At 41.0% G+C, this 15,193-nt stretch overlaps 1 protein-coding gene across 1 annotated transcript in view; it reads left to right on the top strand.

Moving 5' to 3' along the window:
* LOC144673105 (uncharacterized) overlaps positions 1-15,193 on the top strand; it is a 158,928-nt gene that overhangs the window by 91,098 nt on the left and 52,637 nt on the right. The window contains exons 84-102 of the mRNA XM_078535094.1: positions 362-424; positions 713-769; positions 1,331-1,390; positions 2,064-2,120; positions 3,251-3,592; positions 3,820-3,882; positions 4,171-4,227; positions 4,789-4,848; positions 5,522-5,578; positions 6,709-7,050; positions 7,278-7,340; positions 7,626-7,685; positions 8,247-8,306; positions 8,981-9,037; positions 11,084-11,143; positions 12,624-12,683; positions 13,358-13,414; positions 14,421-14,480; positions 14,766-14,825. Coding sequence (XP_078391220.1) covers positions 362-424; positions 713-769; positions 1,331-1,390; positions 2,064-2,120; positions 3,251-3,592; positions 3,820-3,882; positions 4,171-4,227; positions 4,789-4,848; positions 5,522-5,578; positions 6,709-7,050; positions 7,278-7,340; positions 7,626-7,685; positions 8,247-8,306; positions 8,981-9,037; positions 11,084-11,143; positions 12,624-12,683; positions 13,358-13,414; positions 14,421-14,480; positions 14,766-14,825 — 1,695 coding nt within the window. The remainder of the gene's footprint in view (positions 1-361; positions 425-712; positions 770-1,330; positions 1,391-2,063; positions 2,121-3,250; positions 3,593-3,819; positions 3,883-4,170; positions 4,228-4,788; positions 4,849-5,521; positions 5,579-6,708; positions 7,051-7,277; positions 7,341-7,625; positions 7,686-8,246; positions 8,307-8,980; positions 9,038-11,083; positions 11,144-12,623; positions 12,684-13,357; positions 13,415-14,420; positions 14,481-14,765; positions 14,826-15,193) is intronic.

Raw genomic sequence — 15,193 nt, 5'->3', positions numbered from 1 at the left:
CAAAGGGCTCAACTGTGAGGTCTCTAAAAGTGCTATGGAGGAGAAAAGATTTTGTTTTGACTACCAAGTTCGCATTTGCTGTGAGCCAGTGTCACCAGTGAGCACAACAAGCACCAGTGCAACCTCCACTTCGGGTAAGTGAGAAAGATATTTGGCAGTTCATAATATCTTCATGTTAAATCATACTTGTTTAATAACATAAAGCAGATAAAGCAATCATGATACCTAGTGAGTAGCTGTACTTAGCAATTTCCTCAAGATTTGTGCCTTAATATCAATAATGTATCCCAGTCGTAACATTCTCAATACTGTAGGATTTGGAATTGGAATTCGGTGATTTTGAAAGTTATTTTCTTGTCAGCAGTGTCAACAACAAAACAGGAAACAACTACCACACCTGTGACTGAGAAAACTACTACAGCAGGTAAGCGATGTCTCCTTTCACTATTCACCAGCAAGTCTGTTCACACTGGGATGCTTTTCCCTTTTGCAGCTTTCAAAGAATCTCCATCCATTCATTCAGTCTTGTACACGCTGCCTTTTGGATGTAAATGGTTGAAAATGTACTCAGATCTGAATCATCATTTAGTTTTGTTAACTTCACTTTTGTAGCAAGATCAGTGTGTTGGTTTTATGCCCACAATATATAGGAAAGCTATGGTATTTACATTGCGGTGCAGTGGCTTTCATTATTCTTCTTGTTCCTCAGAAGGGTTGACTTCAACAGTGACACCAACTACAACTGGGTCCACCACTGGCTCCAGACAGGGTAAGTAAAGGCTTCTTTTGATAAACAGCAGCAAGACCAGGAAAGAAGTGAAATAAAAAGATAGTGCTGGAAAAATTGAGCAGGTCTGGCAGCACCTGCTGAATATTTCCAGCACTTTCTGCTTTAGTCTCAGATTTCGAGCATTCACAATATTTTGCTTTTACTGGAGTGAAAGTGGTGATCTTCTTTCAGCACACACTAGAAGTTCATCACTTCACCATGGGTAGATACTGTGGCCTTACTTTCCAAAGGGAAATGGATGATATTTTTACTCCTCGAAAGAAGGTAGATTAGGGGCCATGGCTGAGGGGAACTCTTGTGTGCATGAGTGTTCACACCAGTGCACTGTTCACAAATTCACCTTTTAGGCAATGTCAGTCCATTCAGTCATGTGGACCTGATGTGGGTGGAAGTGATTGAATATATGGAGACATCGGAATCCAGATGTACTATTTTACACATCATGTTTGCAGCAAAGCCAATAAAATAAATCTTACAGTGGAACACGATTAGCCTTTATGTTGTATTGCAGTGGGTTTGATTATGTTTCTTGTCCCTCAGAAGTGACCACGACAAGAGTGATATCAACTGCAACCAGCTCCACTCCCGGCTCCACACCGGGTGAGTGATAGTTTCTTTCGATATACAGTAGCAAAACCAGTGACACGAGCCGTCTTGTTTCAACAACTTCCAGACAGTGGAAGTCCATTACTTCACACTTGTCAATATTTAGTCCAGAACTTCCAGAGTGAACTGGGTGATAACTGACACGTTCAGACGAAGCTCGATCAGAATGTGCACATGAGGAAATATGTTTTATCCATGTTTCTGTATGCACCGTTCTCTCATGGAATTAACTTGCTCACCAATGTTTACAGAACCTTTTCTTAACTAACGGCCTGAAATTTACATAATATGGAAAATGTCCATTGCACGTTGATGGTGATAGGCAGCATCTTTTTCAATGTCCAGTAGTTTCAAATTCATATCTTATCAATGATGTTCCGCTTAGAATGCTGAGATTGTTCATATTCTTCCATTTTATTCTTTCACCTGTAACTTTAAAGAATATTTTTGAAACAGAACCAAATATGCAAATATTGATTTGTCTTTCTCCTGTTTAATTTGGTCTTTTGTACTTGAAGTTTGTTGAGGTAGTCAGTCGCTGTTGTCAATACTTTCCTCATTCTTTATGCCTTATTGTCAATTAAATAACCGAATGCTGGAAGTCTATTAATGCTGCTGAATTTGCAGTCAGAGTGCAGCGGTTTTCAATGTTTTCCTTTTCCTTCAGAAGTGACAACTCCATCAACTGTAACAACAACAGTGTCTAGAGCCAGTTCTACAACTGGTAAGTGATGCTTTCTTTCAATATCTCCCTCTTGCCTGTTAGACAATCCCTTGGGTTCGAGGATAACTTGCTTCCATTCCGGTTTGAGGAACTCTACCATAGCAGTTAAGTCCAATGCAGGATCTGCAGGTTCTGGCACATGCAGAGCAGATGGTGTTTGGAGGGTCGTGTAGATGACTTGTTTGGAGGTGTGTGTGCTCATTCCGCTGACTCGAGTTTGTCTCTGCGAGGAATCTCTTGATGTCTTCCCAAATGCAATGTCTCCATTTTGGACAGTCAGAGGCCAGGGCCTCCCATGGATCGAGAGGGAGGTCTGAACTCAAGGGTAAGCGTTGAGGACATCCCGGAAGTGTTTCCACTGCCCTCCTGGGAGTCTCCTGCTGTGACCTAGTTCCAGGTAGAGTAGTTGCTATTGGAGTCTGGTGTCAGGGATACAAATGACATCTCCTGCCCAGCAGAGCTTGTTTTGAGTAATTGTCACCTTCCTTCTCAACATGTTGTCTTGGGAGAGGATGACCTTTTTCTCAGGTTTGTGATACTGGATCCCAATTCTCATTTCAATTACTCTTACAACTGCGCCTTGATCAACATTCGTACAGGCCATGCAGGTCCATCAGTTCAGTCCTTTAGACCCAAAACCAATTCCTTGGGAAGGGATTATTTGAAAAGTTCAGTATTCTCAATCTGCAGACAATGGCATTTTCACAATTACAAAAACGCTGTTGTGATTAGTTCTCCCAGAAGAGTTTTTCCCCATCGGAGGAATTACAGAATGAATGTTTTAAGAGTTTTGACTGCAAATTTGGACACTCCTCCCCACATCTGTCTCCTTTAGTTGCTAAATATTCTCACACACATTTTCATTAAGATTTTCCACCCTGATACGAAACTGTATAATTTCCACTTCAAGCTGCTCGCAGGCTGAATAATTTTCAATTCTATTGGAATCATTGCCAAATATTGTGAAAAGATTTGCCTTTGCTCTGGTGTTGATATCATTAATGTTTCAGAGCATTATCATGAAATAATGCATTTGATGCATTTTCACATTCTGACTTACTGCTTTGACATTTATGATCCCCATTTTTGAGTGTCTCATCTTCTCCTACATTTCTCCTTTTCTCTTACAGAGGTCGTCTGCCATGGCAAATGGACACCCTGGATTAATGAACATACACCTTCTGAGGACAGCCCAGGCGATTTTGAATTGCTTAACCCCAAAGATAATGAATACTGTTCTTTCCCTTCTGAAGTAATCACTAACATTCAGTGTCAATTTGTTGATCAGCCTGAGAGACCAATAAGCGAGTCACCAGACAATGTGACATGCGACAAAGACAAAGGGCTCAACTGTGAGGTCTCTAAAAGTGCTATGGAGGAGAAAAGATTTTGTTTTGACTACCAAGTTCGCATTTGCTGTGAGCCAGTGTCACCAGTGAGCACAACAAGCACCAGTGCAACCTCCACTTCGGGTAAGTGAGAAAGATATTTGGCAGTTCATAATATCTTCATGTTAAATCATACTTGTTTAATAACATAAAGCAGATAAAGCAATCATGATACCTAGTGAGTAGCTGTACTTAGCAATTTCCTCAAGATTTGTGTCTTAATATCAATAATGTATCCCAGTCGTAACATTCTCAATACTGTAGGATTTGGAATTGGAATTCGGTGATTTTGAAAGTTATTTTCTTGTCAGCAGTGTCAACAACAAAACAGGAAACAACTACCACACCTGTGACTGAGAAAACTACTACAGCAGGTAAGCGATGTCTCCTTTCACTATTCACCAGCAAGTCTGTTCACACTGGGATGCTTTTCCCTTTTGCAGCTTTCAAAGAATCTCCATCCATTCATTCAGTCTTGTACACGCTGCCTTTTGGATGTAAATGGTTGAAAATGTACTCAGATCTGAATCATCATTTAGTTTTGTTAACTTCACTTTTGTAGCAAGATCAGTGTGTTGGTTTTATGCCCACAATATATAGGAAAGCTATGGTATTTACATTGCGGTGCAGTGGCTTTCATTATTCTTCTTGTTCCTCAGAAGGGTTGACTTCAACAGTGACACCAACTACAACTGGGTCCACCACTGGCTCCAGACAGGGTAAGTAAAGGCTTCTTTTGATAAACAGCAGCAAGACCAGGAAAGAAGTGAAATAAAAAGATAGTGCTGGAAAAATTGAGCAGGTCTGGCAGCACCTGCTGAATATTTCCAGCACTTTCTGCTTTAGTCTCAGATTTCGAGCATTCACAATATTTTGCTTTTACTGGAGTGAAAGTGGTGATCTTCTTTCAGCACACACTAGAAGTTCATCACTTCACCATGGGTAGATACTGTGGCCTTACTTTCCAAAGGGAAATGGATGATATTTTTACTCCTCGAAAGAAGGTAGATTAGGGGCCATGGCTGAGGGGAACTCTTGTGTGCATGAGTGTTCACACCAGTGCACTGTTCACAAATTCACCTTTTAGGCAATGTCAGTCCATTCAGTCATGTGGACCTGATGTGGGTGGAAGTGATTGAATATATGGAGACATCGGAATCCAGATGTACTATTTTACACATCATGTTTGCAGCAAAGCCAATAAAATAAATCTTACAGTGGAACACGATTAGCCTTTATGTTGTATTGCAGTGGGTTTGATTATGTTTCTTGTCCCTCAGAAGTGACCACGACAAGAGTGATATCAACTGCAACCAGCTCCACTCCCGGCTCCACACCGGGTGAGTGATAGTTTCTTTCGATATACAGTAGCAAAACCAGTGACACGAGCCGTCTTGTTTCAACAACTTCCAGACAGTGGAAGTCCATTACTTCACACTTGTCAATATTTAGTCCAGAACTTCCAGAGTGAACTGGGTGATAACTGACACGTTCAGACGAAGCTCGATCAGAATGTGCACATGAGGAAATATGTTTTATCCATGTTTCTGTATGCACCGTTCTCTCATGGAATTAACTTGCTCACCAATGTTTACAGAACCTTTTCTTAACTAACGGCCTGAAATTTACATAATATGGAAAATGTCCATTGCACGTTGATGGTGATAGGCAGCATCTTTTTCAATGTCCAGTAGTTTCAAATTCATATCTTATCAATGATGTTCCGCTTAGAATGCTGAGATTGTTCATATTCTTCCATTTTATTCTTTCACCTGTAACTTTAAAGAATATTTTTGAAACAGAACCAAATATGCAAATATTGATTTGTCTTTCTCCTGTTTAATTTGGTCTTTTGTACTTGAAGTTTGTTGAGGTAGTCAGTCGCTGTTGTCAATACTTTCCTCATTCTTTATGCCTTATTGTCAATTAAATAACCGAATGCTGGAAGTCTATTAATGCTGCTGAATTTGCAGTCAGAGTGCAGCGGTTTTCAATGTTTTCCTTTTCCTTCAGAAGTGACAACTCCATCAACTGTAACAACAACAGTGTCTAGAGCCAGTTCTACAACTGGTAAGTGATGCTTTCTTTCAATATCTCCCTCTTGCCTGTTAGACAATCCCTTGGGTTCGAGGATAACTTGCTTCCATTCCGGTTTGAGGAACTCTACCATAGCAGTTAAGTCCAATGCAGGATCTGCAGGTTCTGGCACATGCAGAGCAGATGGTGTTTGGAGGGTCGTGTAGATGACTTGTTTGGAGGTGTGTGTGCTCATTCCGCTGACTCGAGTTTGTCTCTGCGAGGAATCTCTTGATGTCTTCCCAAATGCAATGTCTCCATTTTGGACAGTCAGAGGCCAGGGCCTCCCATGGATCGAGAGGGAGGTCTGAACTCAAGGGTAAGCGTTGAGGACATCCCGGAAGTGTTTCCACTGCCCTCCTGGGAGTCTCCTGCTGTGACCTAGTTCCAGGTAGAGTAGTTGCTATTGGAGTCTGGTGTCAGGGATACAAATGACATCTCCTGCCCAGCAGAGCTTGTTTTGAGTAATTGTCACCTTCCTTCTCAACATGTTGTCTTGGGAGAGGATGACCTTTTTCTCAGGTTTGTGATACTGGATCCCAATTCTCATTTCAATTACTCTTACAACTGCGCCTTGATCAACATTCGTACAGGCCATGCAGGTCCATCAGTTCAGTCCTTTAGACCCAAAACCACTTCATTGGGAAGGGATTATTTGAAAAGTTCAGTATTCTCAATCTGCAGACAATGGCATTTTCACAATTACAAAAACGCTGTTGTGATTAGTTCTCCCAGAAGAGTTTTTCCCCATCGGAGGAATTACAGAATGAATGTTTTAAGAGTTTTGACTGCAAATTTGGACACTCCTCCCCACATCTGTCTCCTTTAGTTGCTAAATATTCTCACACACATTTTCATTAAGATTTTCCACCCTGATACGAAACTGTATAATTTCCACTTCAAGCTGCTCGCAGGCTGAATAATTTTCAATTCTATTGGAATCATTGCCAAATATTGTGAAAAGATTTGCCTTTGCTCTGGTGTTGATATCATTAATGTTTCAGAGCATTATCATGAAATAATGCATTTGATGCATTTTCACATTCTGACTTACTGCTTTGACATTTATGATCCCCATTTTTGAGTGTCTCATCTTCTCCTACATTTCTCCTTTTCTCTTACAGAGGTCGTCTGCCATGGCAAATGGACACCCTGGATTAATGAACATACACCTTCTGAGGACAGCCCAGGCGATTTTGAATTGCTTAACCCCAAAGATAATGAATACTGTTCTTTCCCTTCTGAAGTAATCACTAACATTCAGTGTCAATTTGTTGATCAGCCTGAGAGACCAATAAGCGAGTCACCAGACAATGTGACATGCGACAAAGACAAAGGGCTCAACTGTGAGGTCTCTAAAAGTGCTATGGAGGAGAAAAGATTTTGTTTTGACTACCAAGTTCGCATTTGCTGTGAGCCAGTGTCACCAGTGAGCACAACAAGCACCAGTGCAACCTCCACTTCGGGTAAGTGAGAAAGATATTTGGCAGTTCATAATATCTTCATGTTAAATCATACTTGTTTAATAACATAAAGCAGATAAAGCAATCATGATACCTAGTGAGTAGCTGTACTTAGCAATTTCCTCAAGATTTGTGTCTTAATATCAATAATGTATCCCAGTCGTAACATTCTCAATACTGTAGGATTTGGAATTGGAATTCGGTGATTTTGAAAGTTATTTTCTTGTCAGCAGTGTCAACAACAAAACAGGAAACAACTACCACACCTGTGACTGAGAAAACTACTACAGCAGGTAAGCGATGTCTCCTTTCACTATTCACCAGCAAGTCTGTTCACACTGGGATGCTTTTCCCTTTTGCAGCTTTCAAAGAATCTCCATCCATTCATTCAGTCTTGTACACGCTGCCTTTTGGATGTAAATGGTTGAAAATGTACTCAGATCTGAATCATCATTTAGTTTTGTTAACTTCACTTTTGTAGCAAGATCAGTGTGTTGGTTTTATGCCCACAATATATAGGAAAGCTATGGTATTTACATTGTGGTGCAGTGGCTTTCATTATTCTTCTTGTTCCTCAGAAGGGTTGACTACAACAGTGACACCAACTACAACTGGGTCCACCACTGGCTCCAGACCGGGTAAGTAAAGGCTTCTTTTGATAAACAGCAGCAAGACCAGGAAAGAAGTGAAATAAAAAGATAGTGCTGGAAAAATTGAGCAGGTCTGGCAGCACCTGCTGAATATTTCCAGCACTTTCTGCTTTAGTCTCAGATTTCGAGCATTCACAATATTTTGCTTTTACTCGAGTGAAAGTGGTGATCTTCTTCAGGCACACACTAGAAGTTCATCACTTCACCATGGGTAGATACTGTGGCCTTACTTTCCAAAGGGAAATGGATGATATTTTTACTCCTTGAAAGAAGGTAGATTAGGGGCCATGGCTGAGGGGAACTCTTGTGTGCATGAGTGTTCACACCAGTGCACTGTTCACATATTCACCTTTTAGGCAATGTCAGTCCATTCAGTCATGTGGACCTGATGTGGGTGGAAGTGATTGAATATTTGGAGACATCTGAATCCAGATGTACTATTTTAAACATCATGTTTGCAGCAAAGCCAATAAAATAAATCTTACAGTGGAACACGATTAGCCTTTATGTTGTATTGCAGTGGGTTTGATTATGTTTCTTGTCCTTCAGAAGTGACCACGACAAGAGTGATATCAACTGCAACCAGCTCCACTCCCGGCTCCACACCGGGTGAGTGATAGTTTCTTTCGATATACAGTAGCAAAACCAGTGACACGAGCCGTCTTGTTTCAACAACTTCCAGACAGTGGAAGTCCATTACTTCACACTTGTCAATATTTAGTCCAGAACTTCCAGAGTGAACTGGGTGATAACTGACACGTTCAGACGAAGCTCGATCAGAATGTGCACATGAGGAAATATGTTTTATCCATGTTTCTGTATGCACCGTTCTCTCATGGAATTAACTTGCTCACCAATGTTTACAGAACCTTTTCTTAACTAACGGCCTGAAATTTACATAATATGGAAAATGTCCATTGCACGTTGATGGTGATAGGCAGCATCTTTTTCAATGTCCAGTAGTTTCAAATTCATATCTTATCAAATGATGTTCCGCTTAGAATGCTGAGATTGTTCATATTCTTCCATTTTATTCTTTCACCTGTAACTTTAAAGAATATTTTTGAAACAGAACCAAATATGCAAATATTGATTTGTCTTTCTCCTGTTTAATTTGGTCTTTTGTACTTGAAGTTTGTTGAGGTAGTCAGTCGCTGTTGTCAATACTTTCCTCATTCTTTATGCCTTATTGTCAATTAAATAACCGAATGCTGGAAGTCTATTAATGCTACTGAATTTGCAGTCAGAGTGCAGCGGTTTTCAATGTTTTCCTTTTCCTTCAGAAGTGACAACTCCATCAACCGTAACAACAACAGTGCCTAGAGCCAGTTCTACAACTGGTAAGTGATGCTTTCTTTCAATATCTCCCTCTTGCCTGTTAGACAATCCCTTGGGTTCGAGGATAACTTGCTTCCATTCCGGTTTGAGGATTTCTACTATAGCAGTTAAGTCCAATGCAGGATCTGCAGGTTCTGGCACATGCAGAGCAGATGGTGTTTGGAGGGTCGTGTAGATGACTTGTTTGGAGGTGTGTGTGCTCATTCCGCTGACTCGAGTTTGTCTCTGCGAGGAATCTCTTGATGTCTTCCCAAATGCAATGTCTCCATTTTGGACAGTCAGAAGCCAGGGCCTCCCATGGATCGAGAGGGAGGTCTGAACTCAAGGGTAAGCTTTGAGGACATCCCGGATGTGTTTCCACTGCCCTCCTGGGAGTCTCCTGCTGTGACCTAGTTCCAGGTAGAGTAGTTGCTATTGGAGTCTGGTGTCAGGGATACAAATGACATCTCCTGCCCAGCAGAGCTTGTTTTGAGTAATTGTCACCTTCCTTCTCAACATGTTGTCTTGGGAGAGGATGACCTTTTTCTCAGGTTTGTGATACTGGATCCCAATTCTCATTTCAATTACTCTTACAACTGCGCCTTGATCAACATTCGTACAGGCCATGCAGGTCCATCAGTTCAGTCCTTTAGACCCAAAACCAATTCCTTGGGAAGGGATTATTTGAAAAGTTCAGTATTCTCAATCTGCAGACAATGGCATTTTCACAATTACAAAAACGCTGTTGTGATTAGTTCTCCCAGAAGAGTTTTTCCCCATCGGAGGAATTACAGAATGAATGTTTTAAGAGTTTTAACTGCAAATTTGGACACTCCTCCCCACATCTGTCTCCTTTAGTTGCTAAATATTCTCACACACATTTTCATTAAGATTTTCCACCCTGATACTAAACTGTATAATTTCCACTTCAAGCTGCTCGCAGGCTGAATAATTTTCAATTCTATTGGAATCATTGCCAAACATTGTGAAAAGATTTGCCTTTGCTCTGGTGTTGATATCATTAATGTTTCAGAGCATTATCACGAAATAATGCATTTGAAGCATTTTCAGATGCTGACTTACTGCTTTGACATTTATGACCCCCATTTTTGAGTGTCTCATCTTCTCCTACATTTCTCCTTTTCTCTTACAGAGGTCGTCTGCCATGGCAAATGGACACCCTGGATTAATGAACATACACCTTCTGAGGACAGCCCAGGCGATTTTGAATTGCTTAACCCCAAAGATAATGAATACTGTTCTTTCCCTTCTGAAGTAATCACTAACATTCAGTGTCAATTTGTTGATCAGCCTGAGAGACCAATAAGCGAGTCACCAGACAATGTGACATGCGACAAAGACAAAGGGCTCAACTGTGAGGTCTCTAAAAGTGCTATGGAGGAGAAAAGATTTTGTTTTGACTACCAAGTTCGCATTTGCTGTGAGCCAGTGTCACCAGTGAGCACAACAAGCACCAGTGCAACCTCCACTTCGGGTAAGTGAGAAAGATATTTGCCAGTTCATAATACCTTCATGTTAAATCATTCTTGTTTAATAACATAAAGCAGATAAAGCAATCATGATACCTAATGAGTAGCTGTACTTACCAATTTCTTCAAGATTTGTGCCTTAATATCAATAATATATCCCAGTAGTAAAATTCTCAATACTGTAGGATTTGGAATTGGAATTCGGTGATTTTGAAAGTTATTTTCTTGTCAGCAGTGTCAACAACAAAACAGGAAACAACTACCACACCTGTGATTGAGAAAACTACTACAGCAGGTAAGCGATGTCTCCTTTCAATATTCACCAGCAAGTCTGTTCACACAGGGATGCTTTTCTCTTTTGCAGCTTTCAAGGAATCTCCATCCATTCATTCAGTCTTGTACGCGCTGCCTTTTCGATGTAAACGGTTAAAAATTTACTCAGATCTGAATCATCATTTAGTTTTGTTAACTTCACTTTTGTAGCAAGATCAGTGTGTTGGTTTTATGCCCACAATATATTGGAAGCTTTGTTATTTACATTGTGGTGCAGTGGCTTTCATTATTCTTCTTGTTCCTCAGAAGGGTTGACTACAATAGTGACACCAACTACAACTGGGTCCACTACTGGCTCCAGACCGGGTAAGTAAAGGCTTCTTGTGATAAACAGCAGCAAGACCATGAATGAAGTGAAATAAAACGCTAGAACTCGAAAAATTGAGCAGGTCTGGCAACACCTGCTGTGTATTTCCCACAGAAGGTACAACACCTGACCTTTGCTTTCCACCTTCTCGCCGTCCAAGGGCCCAATCACTCCTTTCAAGTGAAGCAGCGTTTCACTTACACTTCCCTCAATTTACTCTACTGCTTTCGTTGCTCCCAATGCGGTTTCCTCTACATTGGAGAGACCAAACGCAGACTAGATGACTGCTTTGCGGAATACCTTTGGTCTGTCCCCAAGCATGACCCAGACCTCCCTGTCGCTTGCCATTTCAACACATCACCAGGCTCTCATGCCTACGTGTCTGTACTTGGCCTGCTGCAATGTTCCATTGAAGCTCAACGCAAACTGGAGGACAGCACCTTATCTTCCGACTAGGCACTTTACATCCTTCTGGACTTAATATTGATTTCAACAACTTTAGATCATGAACTCTCTCCTCCATCCCCACCCCCTTTCTGATTCCCCTTTTTCCAATAATTTATAATTTTTTATATATATATATTTCTTTGTAATATATTTTTCTTTTCACACCTATTTCCTTTCTTTTTAAATGTATTTCCATCCATTTTTTATCTCTACCTTTTAGCCAATTTCGATCCCTTCCCCCCCACCCCACCCTCTCTAGGACTATGTGTCACTGGCTCATCCTGTTTTCTACCGTTAATGTCATCATTGGCACATTCCTCAGCTAATATCACTACCGTCAACACCCCTTTATCCTTTTGTCTATGACATCTTTGGCAATCTCTTCATTGCCTCCACCTATCACTGGCCCTCTGTCCAGCTCTACCTGTCCCACCCCCCTCAACCAGCTTATATTCCACCTCATTTCTATATTTCTTAGTTCTGATGAAGAGTCATACGGACTCGAAACGTTAACTGTGTTCCTCTCCGCAGATGCTGTCAGACCTGCTTAGTTTTTCCAGCTATTTTTGTATTTTTTTTCCAGCACTTTCTGCTTTAGTCTCAGATTTCGAGCATTCACAATATTTTACTTTTACTCGAGTGAAAGTGGTGATCTTCTTTCAGCACACACTAGAAGTTCATCACTTCACCATGGGTAGATACTGTGGCCTTACTTTCCAAAGGGAAATGGATGATATTTTTACTCGTTGAAAGAAGGTAGATCAGGGGCCATGGCTGAGGGGAACTCTTGTGTGCATGAGCGTTCACACCAGTGCACCGTTCTCAAATTCACCTTTTAGGCAATGTCAGTCCATTCAGTTATGTGGACCTGATGTGGGTGGAAGTGATTGAATATTTGGAGACATCTGAATCCAGATGTACTATTTTAAACAACATATTTGCAGCAAAGCCAATAAAATAAATCTTACAGTGGAACACGAATAGCCTTTATGTTGTATTGCAGTGGGTTTGATTATGTTTCTTGTCCTTCAGAAGTGACCACGACAAGAGTGATTTCAACTGCAACCAGCTCCACTCCCGGCTCCACACCGGGTGAGTGATAGTTTCTTTCGATATACAGTAGCAAAACCAGTGACACGAGCCGTCTTGTTTCAACATTTTCCAGACAGTGGAAGTCCATTACTTCACACTTGTCAATATTTAGTCCAGAACTTCCAGAGTGAACTGGGTGATAACTGACACGTTCAGACGAAGCTCGATCAGAATGTGCACATGAGGAAATATGTTTTATCCATGTTTCTGTATGCACCGTTCTCTCATGGAATTAACTTGCTCACCAATGTTTACAGAACCTTTTCTTAACTAACGGCCTGAAATTTACATAATATGGAAAATGTCCATTGCACGTTGATGGTGATAGGCAGCATCTTTTTCAATGTCCAGTAGTTTCAAATTCATATCTTATCAAATGATGTTCCGCTTAGAATGCTGAGATTGTTCATATTCTTCCATTTTATTCTTTCACCTGTAACTTTAAAGAATATTTTTGAAACAGAACCAAATATGCAAATATTGATTTGTCTTTCTCCTGTTTAATTTGGTCTTTTGTACTTGAAATTAGTTGAGGTAGTCAGTCGCTGTTGTCAATACTTTCCTCATTCTTTATGCCTTATTGTCAATTAAATAACCGAATGCTGGAAGTCTATTAATGCTGCTGAATTTGCAGTCAAAGTGCAGTGGTTTTCAATGTTTTCCTTTTCCTTCAGAAGTGACAACTCCATCAACCGTAACAACAACAGTGTCTAGAGCCAGTTCTCCAACTGGTAAGTGATGCTTTCTTTCAATATCTCCCTCTTGCCTGTTAGACAATCCCTTGGGTTCGAGGATAACTTGCTTCCATTCCGGTTTGAGGAATTCTACCATAGCAGTTAATCCAATGCAGGATCTGCAGGTTCTGCCACATGCAGAGCAGATGGTGTTTGGAGGGTCGTGTAGATGACTTGTTTGGAGGTGTGTGTGCTCATTCCGCTGACTCGAGTTTGTCTCTGCGAGGAATCTCTTGATGTCTTCCCAAATGCAATGTCTCCATTTTGTTCAGTCAGAAGCCAGGGCCTCCCATGGATCAACAGGGAGGTCTGAACTCTAGAGTAAGCTTTGAGGACATCCTGGAAGTGTTTCCACTGCCCTCCTGGGAGTCTCCTGCTGTGACCTAGTTCCAGGTAGAGTAGTTGCTATTGGAGTCTGGTGTCAGGGATACAAATGACATCTCCTGCCCAGCAGAGCTTGTTTTGAGTAATTGTCACCTTCCTGCTCAACATGTTGTCTTGGGAGAGGATGACCTTTTTCTCAGGTTTGTGATACTGGATCCCAGTTCTCATTTCAATTACTCTTACAACTGCGCCTTGATCAACCTTCGTACAGGCCATGCAGGTCCATCAGTTCAGTCCTTTAGACCCAAAACCAATTCCTTGGGAAGGGATTATTTGAAAAGTTCAGTATTCTCAATCTGCAGACAATGGCATTTTCACAATTACAAAAACGTTGTTGTGACAACTTCTCCCAGTGAGCACAACAACCACTAGTACAACCTCCACTTCGGGTAAGTGAGAAAGATATTTTCCAGTTCATAATACCTTCATGTTAAATCATTCTTGTTTAATAACATAAAGCAGATAAAGCAATCATGATACCTAATGAGTAGCTGTACTTACCAATTTCCTCAAGATTTGTGCCATAATATCAATAATGTATCCCAGTTGTAACATTCTCAATACTGTAGGATTTGGAATTGGAATTCGGTGATTTTGAAAGTTATTTTCTTGTCAGCAGTGTCAACAACAAAACAGGAAACAACTACCACACCTGTGATTGAGAAAACTACTACAGCAGGTAAGTGACGTCTCCTTTCACTATTCACCAGCAAGTCTATTCACACTGGGATGCTTTTCCCTTTTGCAGCTTTCAAGGAATCTCCGTCCATTCATTCAGTCTTGTACACGCTGCCTTTTCGATGTAAATGGTTGAAAATGTACTCAGATCTGAATCATCATTTAGTTTTGTTAACTTCACTTTTGTAGCAAGATCAGTGTGTTGGTTTTATGCCCACAATATATAGGAAAGCTATGGTATTTACATTGTGGTGCAGTTGCTTTCATTATTCTTCTTGTTCCTCAGAAGGGTTGACTACAATAGTGACACCAGTTACAACTGGGTCCACTACAGGCTCCACACCGGGTAAGTAAAGGCTTCTTTTGATAAACAGCAGCAAGAACATGAATGAAGTGAAATAAAACGCTAGAACTCGAAAAATTGAGCAGGTCTGGCAACACCTGCTGTGTATTTCCCACAGAAGGTGCAACACCTGACCCTTTGCTTTCCCCCTTCTCGGCGTCCAAGGGCCCAAACACTCCTTTCAAGTGAAGCAGCGTTTCACTTACACTTCCCTCAATTTACTCTACTGCATTCGTTGCTCCCAATGCGGTTTTCTCTACATTGGAGAGACCAAACGCAGACTAGATGACTGCTTTGCGGAATACCTTTGGTCTGTCCCCAAGCATGACCCAGACCTCCCTGTCGCTTGCCATTTCAACACATCACCAGGC

Source organism: Cetorhinus maximus, unplaced genomic scaffold, assembly GCF_964194155.1.
Source record: "Cetorhinus maximus unplaced genomic scaffold, sCetMax3.hap1.1 HAP1_SCAFFOLD_271, whole genome shotgun sequence".
Classification (NCBI taxonomy): Eukaryota; Metazoa; Chordata; class Chondrichthyes; order Lamniformes; family Cetorhinidae; genus Cetorhinus; species Cetorhinus maximus.
This window is presented reverse-complemented; position numbering and strand designations above follow the sequence as displayed.